Source organism: Chenopodium album, chromosome 21, assembly GCF_948465745.1.
Source record: "Chenopodium album chromosome 21, dcCheAlbu1.1, whole genome shotgun sequence".
Taxonomy (NCBI): domain Eukaryota; kingdom Viridiplantae; phylum Streptophyta; class Magnoliopsida; order Caryophyllales; family Amaranthaceae; genus Chenopodium; species Chenopodium album.
In genome coordinates, this window is record NC_137854.1 from 6,653,264 (window position 1) to 6,665,250 (window position 11,987).

The 11,987-nt window shown below is 34.4% G+C and overlaps 2 protein-coding genes across 2 annotated transcripts; both read left to right on the forward strand.

The window, feature by feature from the left end:
* Positions 1-1,047: 1,047 nt before the first annotated feature.
* LOC145601009 (putative protein S-acyltransferase 7) lies at positions 1,048-7,121 on the forward strand. The gene is made up of 5 exons (XM_081656910.1): positions 1,048-1,606; positions 2,863-3,045; positions 5,576-5,872; positions 5,972-6,205; positions 6,314-7,121. Exons 1-5 carry the CDS (start codon positions 1,517-1,519, stop codon positions 6,833-6,835), a joined length of 1,326 nt encoding a protein of 441 aa, XP_081513036.1. The 5' UTR covers positions 1,048-1,516; the 3' UTR covers positions 6,836-7,121.
* A 1,156-nt stretch (positions 7,122-8,277) lies between these two features.
* Positions 8,278-10,564, forward strand: LOC145602832 (double-stranded RNA-binding protein 3-like). Its single transcript, XM_081658991.1, has 4 exons — positions 8,278-8,456; positions 8,674-8,956; positions 9,147-9,366; positions 9,480-10,564. The coding sequence occupies exons 2-4, from the start codon at positions 8,714-8,716 to the stop codon at positions 10,199-10,201; spliced, it is 1,185 nt and encodes a 394-aa protein (XP_081515117.1). The 5' UTR covers positions 8,278-8,456; positions 8,674-8,713; the 3' UTR covers positions 10,202-10,564.
* The last annotated feature ends 1,423 nt before the right edge of the window (positions 10,565-11,987 follow it).

The window sequence follows — 11,987 nt, forward strand, 5'->3', positions numbered from 1 at the left end:
ATTTCAACGTAAGAAGACAGGGCCTAAGCCTTAGTTTTCACCATCTTATAAGAATTAAGATTTGACAAAAAGACTTTAATTAAGATTTCACAACTATATATATAATGTTGTCCCAAACAACTATGTATAACTTCTAAAAGGAACACATATACTTATGGGATTAAGGCTTTGATTCATTGATTGATGTATCTTTTTTGATGGAAAATCTCTCCCATTTCATTTCCATAACTACCAATGTTGCTTGGTCTCCTCAATGGTCGGTGGTATTGATATTGTTGATAATGATTGAGAAAGGGTCAAGGAGAGCGCAACAAATAAACACATTTTTTACGGTAAGAATGGTGGATCCATGGATGTAATCATGTAATAGTGTTACAAACAATAGGATATGGTGGAGGTTTAACAAGAACAATTACTTAACACTGAAAATTTTGCAAAGGGCCAGAGCGACGTGTATGAGCGGAGTCACAATTACAATTGTTTAATATTGGACACTTTTATTGTGTTGCATGTAGAGATTGATGATATTATCATCATTTTTTTTTAAAAAAAAAAAACTAACGGAAAACATGGTCAAAATTTCATTTTACTAAGATGATATCAAGAAATAGGATCACGATTCAACATATTCATTTTTTCTATCGCTTTCATCCATTGATTATTTTTTTAAGAAAAAACTTGTGTTATTATTTAAGCTTTGAAATAAAAGGTTGACAATACATTTGACAATAAAAAAGTCAATCAAGGTAGTCTTGCTGATTTGTTGCTAATTGACAAGTCAAAGCATAATACAGATTAAAAAAATAAACTTACTACTGCAAACCAAAGGTGTTAAAACCTTTTTTGTTATCTTTTTTTTTTTTTTTTCCACCAAAAAAACTTTTTTTATAAAGAATTTCATATTTATTTTGATGCAAGTTTAGAAACAATTTAATTACCTGTATTTACAATATTTTTAAGTGTTTAAACCCCTAATTAAATCAAATAAATTAGGTGAAAAATTAAATTATATAGTAGTACTAGAGTTCCTTCCCATTTGAAAAGCTGTCGAAATAGGACCAGACAGAGCAAGTCACGTTATCAAATTAGTTTGAACATCCTGTAAAGTTTCTTCCTTTCTTTCTCATTTTCTCTCTCCTTCCCACCACCAAACTCTTCACTCATTCTTGGGAAAACATTTCAGAAAAGCCAATTAAATTATTAAAAAAGATTCTTCCTTTTTTTTTTTTTTTCAAATTTTATGGGTGTTTGGTGTTTGTTTGATCAATTGAAGCAAAACCCTTGTTCTTGTTTTTGTTGTTAAACATTCCGGTGAATCAATTAATTATTTTCGCCGTCGATTTCAGCTTATTTTTTTTTGGTGGGTCTCAAATGGTTCAGCTGTTACTACTTCGCAAAACCCTAGAATAAAGTTTTCATCTTTTTTCTTTTTCTGGGGTTTGAAAAGTTTGCATTTTGGGGAAGAAGGTTGGGTTCACCCCAAAAAAAAAAAATTAAAAAAAAAAAAAAGGAAGGCATGTACGTTGTGCCGCCGCCGTCACAGAAGCCGGATCCGGCATCTGGGTCTACTGATTTAAGGGTTTATCAAACATGGAAAGGCAGTAATGTAAGTTATTAATTTTTATTTTTTTTTTTTAATATTTTTTAGTAAATATTTTTAGCTTCTGGGTGTTCTTGATTTTCTAGGATTTTTTCCATTTTAGTGGGTATTGATTATTGAAGTGTTGTTTAACTAGTTTGATATTAATGGGTAGATTTGGTTGTAATGTCAATTAGATATTTATGGGAATGCTGTTTTTGAATTTGTTATGCTTTATTGGGAATTAAAAATTGGGTGTTTTTGATAATAAGTGCAATAATGTGAGCTAAATCTTTGGTGATTCTATATCTTTCTAGTTTCTACTAGTAGCTGTTTAGCTGAAGATTGGACTTTGCATTACAGAATTTGTTGTACTTTGCTGAGCATACTGATAGTGAATGTGGAGTATTACTATCTTGATTCATTAAGATCTTTTGTATGAATAAATAACCTCAATGTTTGTTGAATCTTTGTGTTGTGTCTTGAACTGATGAGATGAGGAGGCCTTTACAACGGTGAATGATTTTGCTTTGGATTACTTAGGAAAGTTAGGTTTTTGCATTGGAGCCACTATTTTATGATGTGACATAGTCCTGTAAGAAGGGGACTATAATTAGTAGGGGTTGGAATGTATTTTCAATTGCCTCTCGCGACTTTACTGGATTTTCCTTTGCGTTATGGCAATATTGCGACAGTTTCTCAATTTAACACTCTCTTGATTAGCATTTTATGGTGGTGTTAGTTAACTATATACAATTGTATACTATATGAAGTATCTGATAAGCTAGAGTGTTTGGTTCATAGAACTACTATACCTTCCTTCTCTATTCCTTTCAATTGTCAATCGTTTACCAAAACATACTTCTATGGTACAATGTGACTCTAAGTTGCCTATGGTCTTGTTCTCATGTACTGTCTATATTTGGTCACGAAAGTGATCTTTCTCACGTTTGAAGATATATAAGTTAAATGGGAAGCAATGCTGAATGCTGATCTATACATTCTGATACTTTATTATAGAAGCTGTTTTTATTATGTAATATCCTATTTTTCATAGTCTTTGCAATCTGATTTTACATTTTGTGCATTTTGTTAGTCTTTGGTCTTCTCTCTTGTTGTATGTATGTCAAGTTTTGTTTTTATTTTGTTTAGTTGTTCTATTTTAGTCATTCAGATTGTGGAAGATATTTGAGTTTTGGAATTGGCAACTTGGCATGGCACTGTAAATTTACATTGTCTTTTCTGCTCACTTACTGAATTTATTTTTACTTGTTACTCTGCAGAAATTTTTGCTTCAAGGACAGCTAATATTTGGACCAGATGTGAGGTCATTATTTTTGACCATATTCCTCATCGTTGCCCCGATTGCAGTATTTTGTGTTTTTGTTGCTAGAAAGCTGATGCATGTTTATTCTCATAATTCGGGAATATCAATCTTGGTTGTGGTGGTGGTGGTCACTGTTTATGTGAGTTCTCTCTCTTCCTCATTCTCCTTCCTATTTACTGCTGTGGCATCCTATTTATCCCAAGATTCCTAACTCATGTTTCATTTCTTGTTACTCTCATAACCAATCTCTCTAGATTATTTGATTTGTTGGGTTCCTCTTATCCTAAAGTTTCCATATTTGGAGTTGTTGCTTTTGGATTTGAGATGGCTTGGTTTGTGACTTGCTTTTTGAGTTAGTTGAATCAGTATTTGCAGCATGACCTGTGCTATCCGTGCTGAAGCTTCATGGAATGATACATTATACGAAGTATCTTGCATGATATGTTAGCTTAGGATATTAATTGCTAAATTACTTCAGGCCTCAGGGCGTCGTGAATGGTTGAAGATCCAGAATTTCTCGAATAATCTAGTGGTCAATTCTATTATTTGCTAATACATTTACATGTTAATTGTTATAATGCCATTAGTAACTTTCTGTACACCAATTTCTTTCTTTTTCGTTCTTTTCTTGTGGTCAATTCGATTATTTGCCAATACATTTACACGCTAATTGCTATAATGCTTTATGTAGCTTTCTGTTCACCCTTCTCTTTCTTTTTCATTCCTTTATAAGAATTGTCTGCATTTGCTTTAATTTGCATCCTTGTCTAAAGTGGGCCCCAGGCTGTAAATAAGATGGAGGAATGCATCAAGTTTGTGTTTTCCCTTTAGTTAATTGCTTGGAACAACTCCCTTTGTATATCAGGTTTTATTTAGTCCTTGTACCTTTTCTTTGCACTTCTTTTGGGTTTAGGCAAGTTAAAACCATTTTACTTATATGTGCATGACATTGTGGAACATCCTTTTGAGATTATCACAAAAAGGAGGCTGGATTCTATGTCTTTGAAGTAACTTCATTCTGTTTAATCACTTTTGACAAATACACTAATCTTAGCTGTAGACCCTAGGATTGGGAAACTTGGTTGGAAGAACAAGTAGCAGAGGGTGCTGTGTAGATAATATTGTCTCCCAAGTCCCAAACAATGTTTTTGTTCTGAAAATAGGTTCATGACATTATGTTGACCTTCAGAAATTAGTTAAATTAGATCTATCAACTGGCTAATCAGTCATCTCCTTTGTCTAAATGTGTGTAATTGCTACTTTCTAATGTTTTTGTTAGCTTACCTACAATCATCTCTCACTTGAGGCCCTTTCTTTGCTGTTTCTCTCTCTGGAATCTTTTGCTCAGCTTACCTATAATTGAGGTGGGTTTGATTCTTTTACCCTTCTTGGTCATCAAATTGCTAAGACATCGAATGGTGTGAAGGTGGCATCTTCTCCTGCCCCTTCATTCTTTTCTTTTTTCAATCCGTTCCTACTGCTCCTTTCTCCATTTTGTCACATGGTAACTGCATAAAATTTTATCTACCATGTATTACAACCTTACACAGTTGATTATCTGCAAAGTATTACCTATTGAATCTTCTCCCCTTTGATTTTGTCCATATGCAAACTGCTATGAGATGGGGACTATCTATTATTTTAAATGGGTTTTTGCGTAGATTTTACACCATTTTTGCCAATCATTATGACATAACACGATGTCTGTTGTGGTTACTTATTATATCTCTTCAACTTGCAATGAAAATAGCTTGAATGCTTGATCATTGTATCAATTAATAATTGATCATGCACTTATTAATTGCATGGATTATGAATTGTATTCCACACTTCCACTGTTCTTTGGTGGTATTTGAATTCCATCATATTCATACTGTCTTTCTCATGTCGGTCCAAAATCACGTATCACCAATGCATTGAGCTCACATTATGAGAAAACTTGTCGTGCCTTATTTGACTAATTGAACTTTGCTTATCTACCAAGCATTTTTTTTTATATGCGTCTTGTTACTCTTGTATTATTTTCATTCAAGAGTATGTGAGCTGCAGTGCTTTTGATTATATGAATGAAATGCTAGGCTGGTTAGTTAACTTTCCCGGACTTGCATGCTCATGTTTGACACAACAACATGCCTACATGTCCAAGTCTCACACTTAGGCTACGTTACAAAAAGTGTAGTGTGCCTGGCCATACCTATGTTGGAGTGTTGATGATTTTATGGTCTTACCCAAGTATTTGAGGTGAAATGAAGAATTTGAGTAACGTAGCTAATGTTGAATTTATGCAGTTTTCCTTTTTTGCAGCTTAAAGTGATTGTGGTAAAATTTAGTTACTTGGTGTTTGGGTCTTTAAACTTCCCTTTAAAAAGAAAAAGAAAAAAAAAGTTTTCCATTTTTAAAAGAGCTGCTGCCAATTTTCCACCAGGCTGAAGAGTAAGGTTGTGTAACGTATGACGTCATAAGTCGTCACTGCTCTTGGTTGAATTATTATTGGTTGTAAGTTTGATACCATTTGTGTTAAAAGTGATCCTTTTTGGCATTTCCAGTCTTTAGTTCTCGTTGAAATCTAAATTTTTGTGCTTGTATTAAATATTGATCCTATATTCTTATGTTATATTTCTTCAGCAAAATCTGTGGTATGTTGAATTCTTTCGCTTTTTTTCCTCCAGGATTTAGTCCTCCTTTTACTTACTTCTGGAAGAGATCCTGGTATAATACCCCGCAATGCGCACCCTCCAGAACCTGAAGGTTTTGATGGGAGTGCTGAAGCTGGGGGCGCCCAGACACCACAGCTACGATTGCCGCGAATCAAAGAAGTAGAGGTCAATGGCATCCCGGTGAAAATTAAATACTGTGATACTTGCATGCTTTACAGACCTCCTCGCTGCTCTCATTGTTCAATTTGCAACAATTGTGTGGAAAGATTTGATCATCATTGTCCATGGGTCGGGCAATGCATTGGGCTGGTGAGTACTTACTGCTCTCACTTGTATGGTCCTTGCTTTCCTGTGATGATGGAATCTTGAAAAGGTGCATATGCTTACATGATAGGTTGCTTTTTGCAGAGAAATTATCGATTCTTCTTCATGTTTGTCTCCACAACTACAATCTTGTGTATATATGTTTTTGCATTTTGCTGGGTCTACATCAAGAGGATCATGGACGCAGAAGAGACATCAATATGGAAGGCTATGATAAAGACTCCTGCCTCCATTGTTCTCATAGTTTATACATTCATCGCAGTTTGGTTTGTGGGTGGCCTTACGGCCTTCCACTTGTATCTGATAAGTACAAATCAGGTAATGCATTCTCTAAATTTAATCTTTCCATGTTTTGTAGTTGACATATCTCAGTGCTTGGTTCTAATGACTATCGGGATTGCTCCGTCTCTATGCCTGTCTTTGCAGACAACATATGAAAACTTCAGATATAGATATGACCGACGGGCAAACCCATACAACAAGGGTGTGGTGGAGAATTTCAAGGAGATATTTTGCACAAGTATTCCCCCATCAAAGAACAACTTCAGGGCCTTGGTACCTAGGGAGTCTCCTCCATCAGCCCGGCCAATGGGAGCAGGATTTGTCAGCCCAAGCATGGGAAAGGGCACAGATGACATAGAGATAGGCCGAAAGGCAACATGGGGTGGAGAATTTGGGCCCGGGCTTGAATCTGGTGAAGGACAAGTAAGCGACAATGACATCCTAAATATCAAAGATGGCAGATTAGGTGAAGCATCTCCTGAAACAAGGGGTCATGTAGATGAAATTGGGGACCGTGGTGGACTACACCCTAGACGTTCTAGTTGGGGAAGGCAGAGCGGGAACTGGGAAATGTCACCCGAAGTTCTTGCATTGGCAGCTAGAGTAGGTGGCAGCAGCACTACTGCAATGCCCGCTGGGAATCAGCATACGGATATTAAGTTGTAAAATTGTGACAACCCCAGGAGATAAAGTTTTTCATTACATCAGTGTGTTCTATTGTTAGCGGGGTATCTGTTTGGCTGGGGTGTGATTCAGGAAACTTGGTCGTCCAATCCAACAGCACGTTTAACTTGTATGTGAATTCGTAGGGATCAATCTGTTTTTCGTTAGTGGTGTTGATATTCAGTTGTCGAAAAATGCTGTTTGAAATGATAGATACAGGGGTGATGTATGAATTCTCTCTTTCCTTCCACCTTTGTGGTCCTTGTATTGTATTCACTTCTTGCTTGTATTCTCAGCCTCACTCACACTTCTCTGATTCTCCTTTCAATACAAGTGAACAATCCACGCCAAAATACCTGGACAACTGCATCCTTAAAGCCATACAAGAGCTTAAGTATGCTTCCAACTTCACGCTTCATAGTTAAACAGCTCCATACATTTGAAAACGAGTATTAGTGTAATAACTAGTACTCGTGAATCATTAATCTTATGCATAACCTTAAACGACAGTCAACGAGAAGGGGATGATGTAAATGAAAAAAAGAGTGGCCCTATGATGATATAAGACAGAAGAGAGCAGAGATAAAAGAAAACAAAAAGAAAATCAAAGAATTATCCGGACAAAGATGGACTATATGTTAAACAGACAATAAATTAGTAAATAAATAAAAAAAGAAAAACAGAAGAAAAGATGGTGTCATTAAAAATATGAATCAGAAAGTCAATACTTTGGAACAAAGTACCTGCTTGGTCAACACATGGACAACCTTTTGTTGGGTAATAACTCATCCACTCAAATAAGACAAAGGAAAGAGAAACATACAGACACGTTGATTGAAATTCACATTAATGCGTAAGCTATGATTTTTTTTTAGCCTAGTAGAAAGGGAAGAGGATGATTTACTTTAATTTATTTTTATTTTTCATAATTTTTGAAAAATTGTTTGGAAAATGTGCTTTTATTTGCATTGGGAAAGTCAATGTCTCAATACAAACAATTTTATTCTATGGTTATTGTAAATTGTAATCTTACATTCAAAATAATATTTCTCTTTGACTTTGATATTGATATTAGTAAAAAAATCACATGATTTGGTTAGTTTAATCATCATAATCTAATCTTATGGTTGCTTAGATTTTTGTATGACATGTATACCAGATAATTTTATGTGGCATTGGATACTCATTGTTTCTCGTAAAATAACTAACACTATTAGTACTCGTATAATACAAAAAACCCGAAGTAGTAATGCATCGTTTTAAATCCTCACACATCATATAATACCTATTATAGCAACCTAACAAAATTCTACGAGTATTATGATAAACCGAACAATTTATCTCTCCGTGTTGAAAAGTTATTTCTGTTTTGACCATTTTTATGAGACAATTACCGTTCAAACAGAAATAACTTTTTATCGAGAGGGTCAGTTGAGTACACAACGTCCAAACATGGGCAAATATTTTTGTTATTGGTCAGCTGTCCTATCTCCTATCCCTCTCTCTACCCTATTATTATTAACTTGAAGAGTACTTCCAACAATCAATCTCCATGCAAATGTGGGAGTAAAGTCATCTTCATAGAAACAGAATTTAAGAGAGAGAAAAGAAAAAAAAATAGCAGGTTTGTTTCATTCTCATACAATTCAGAATTCACTACTCCCTTTTTATACTCATATTTCTTCACCAGTTTTATTTTAGCTCATTTACTCTTCCTACTGTTGTTAAATGAGTTGGTAGTAATAGTTATTTATTTCTAAGTACATTATACTATCTCAATTGTCTTTGCATTTATGCATGTCTACTTACTCTTATTTGAATTTCTCTGTTTTTTTTACAAGGTTTATATAACATAAATACAAGAATCATATAAAAAAGAACATGTTCAAGAATCAACTTCAGGAGTTAGCACAAAGAAGCTGCTTCAATCTACCATCTTATGCTTGCAGAAGAGAAGGACCAGATCATGCTCCTAGATTTAAAGCTTCAGTTAATTTTAATGGAGAAATATTTGAAAGTCCAGGTTATTCACCTACTTTAAGACAAGCTGAACATGCTGCTGCTGAAGTTGCCCTTAATCTACTCTCTTCTAGAGGGTCCAAGTCCCTTACTGCTAGAGTTCTTGTACGCTCCTATTTTTATTTCATTTAATTATGATATGATACGGCCTTTGTTCGGAGTTAGTTGTCATGTTACGAGTTCTTTTTTTAAACAATTAGACGAGTATTAACGTGACAATTAATTCTGAGCCGAAGTGGTGTTATTAAATATAATCCCGTCTTTATTTTTTGTTGTTGTTGTTGTTGTTGGGAAGGATGAGACAGGAGTGTACAAGAACCTTCTGCAAGAAACAGCTCACAAAGCAGGACTTAATCTGCCTGTTTATACAACTATAAGAACAGGACCAGGGCATGTTCCTGTTTTCACTTGTACTGTTGAGCTTGCTGGTATGAGTTTTACTGGTGAATCAGCTAAAACTAAGAAACAAGCTGAGAAAAATGCTGCTATTTCTGCTTGGTCTTCTTTGAAAACAAGTATGTAGTCTATCGACTTTAAGTATTACTCCCTCCGTCCCTATTTGATTGTTACACTAGCCGATGCACGGGTTTTATGATGATTAATCAATTGTTATGTTTGTGTTATGCAGTGCCAAGTTTGTTTCCAAAGATAGAAACATCAGAAAATAACAATCTTGGAGTAGGAGGAGGAGAGCAAGATCAAGTGATTGTTGCAAGGGTTTTATCAAGTTTCAAATCTCAGAAAACAGGAAAACAAAGGGATTATAATCATAATCATCATCATAATCGTAATCATCATCATAGAAGATCATCAAGAAATGCAAGAACTTGGAGATCAGATGATACACACAAGTATTTTACAACTTTACCCTTGAAAAATCCTTCAGAAATTTCAACTTCACAGCAGAAAAGCAGTAGTTTTGTTGATCTTCTACCACCACCACCTCCAAGAACAATCTCGAAGATTCTGCCTTTAACTTTAAAGACTAACAGTACAAACGTCAACCTTCACGAAGAAGGTCATGGTAAATTTAATGGTTTCATGAAATCGCCTATTTCCACCTCTCAGCAACAAGGCGAAACCCAATTCAAGAACTTGTTATTGAGATCGTCGTTAAGCTGTGCTCAAATGGGTATCATGGGTAATTACAACAGTAATCTTAGAGGGATTGCGCCTGCGGTTCAAATTCGATCAGTAATCCCAGTTTGTGCAGCTCCTCCTGTTAAACCTTTGGTAAAAGAAGATGAATCTTCTTCTTCTGCTGCTGTAGTTTCGCCTCCTGAATCTTCTGAACAGCTCTCTACCAGTCTCAGTTCTGAATTCAGCAAGTTGCAGCTTAAACAAGATTGATTAATTACTTAATTAGGTAGTTAATTGTAGTAATTAGTTAAAACTATTAGAAATAAGTAACCTTTCTTCTAGTAGTAGTATCAGTATGTTACAATGTTACATTGACTAGGCTCAAATAGTACGTGGTATTAAGTATTTAATTTAACACAGGCACATGTCTAAGTATCGCACTTGGTCATTTTCGGAACATGACATGCTTTATTGCAAAATCAAGCATCTGAGTGTCGATATCTATGTCGGATTGCCTATGTTATTGAACATTGAAGAGTCGTTGCAAAGTTTGTTAGTCACAGTAAAAAATTGTAATACGGTACTAGTAGTAAAATATGTACGGGTACTACTGAAGGTACTATTGAAGAGTCGATGTAACATAGTAATCGTTTCTAGTAAACTTTTGCGAAATGGTACTACGATACTAGTTAAGGCATATTTTTGTCCTATTTCATTATTTAATTTTATGAATAAATGGAATTAAAATGTTTTTGGGTGTTGAATATTTAAAAAGAGTGGTAAGTGACCGAGAGAAGAGGGCATTGAATGAAAGCTGGTTAGTTAAGAGAGAGATGGGAGAGCATTAAATGGAGAAAGAGAGAGAAGATGAAAATGGCAATAAAATGGAAGGGTAGAGTGTGTGTAGGAGCAGACAATTGCAGTGATAAACGCAATGCATTTACATTTTTTGTTAGTCAGACTCAGACCCAATTTAATTTGCTCTTGTCCTTACCATTAATGCTACCCTCAACCTCCCCTACTCCCTACGGTAGTGTTAACTTAGTTGTAACCAAACTCAACTCCATCTCCAAGTTTTTTCTTTACTTGTAACGATTATGATTTGTTTGTTTGGTAAAACTAGTTGTTTGATGTACGAGTAGATGTCAGTGGTGAGTTGCGAAAATAGATTTTTGAATTATCGTCTTAATAGGAAAATAATTGAATTTTGTTCAACCTCAAAATACATGGAGTACTTCATATTTTTTATACTAAGGGTCTGTTCTCATACTTTGAAATTCAGTTCAGTTCAATTCAGTTCAGCTCTTAATTTCCTTCTTTTATAAAATATTCATTTCAATTCAGTTGAGTTCAGTCAATGAGAACAGACCCTTAGTAACTTTTTCAATTGTTTTTACTAATTTAAAAAGAGAATGAAAACAACATTTTACCCAACGTAATCTTCATCTTTAGTAAAGTATTGATTGAATTAAAACTTTAAAATTACTTGAAAACTTGTTGTCAAATACGGAGTTAATATCTTATATGAAAAGGCATTTGCTACATTCAATCGAGGATTATATTTCAAATTTTCAACTATTCTTTAATGATTGCAACAATTTAGGGTCTACATTATTTTCAGTTCAGTTTAGTTTAGTTCTTAATTTCCTTCTCACATAAAATATTCAGTTCAGTTCAGTCAATCAGAACAAATTATTACATTTCAATCATTTATATCTTTAGTTATCCAAAAGTAAAATAATACTCCCTCCGTCCCCAAATGATAGTTCCTTATGGCCTATTTTTAGTCCCAAATTGATAGTCCCATTTGTTTTTTTCAAGTACCATTAATATCAATTTTTTATCAAAATTTCCTCCAATTACAACAATATTTGTGCAAATTTAACTTTCCCATGTAAATTTTGTTTTTCAATGTACCTTTATTACTTTCTCTCTCTACTATTTTACATACCCAATGTAAATTTATCTTTTCAATGTAATTTAACTACTTTTATTTAAGTTTCTTAATTCCCGTAATTTTTGCCCATAAGAGACTATCATTTGGGGACGGAGGGAG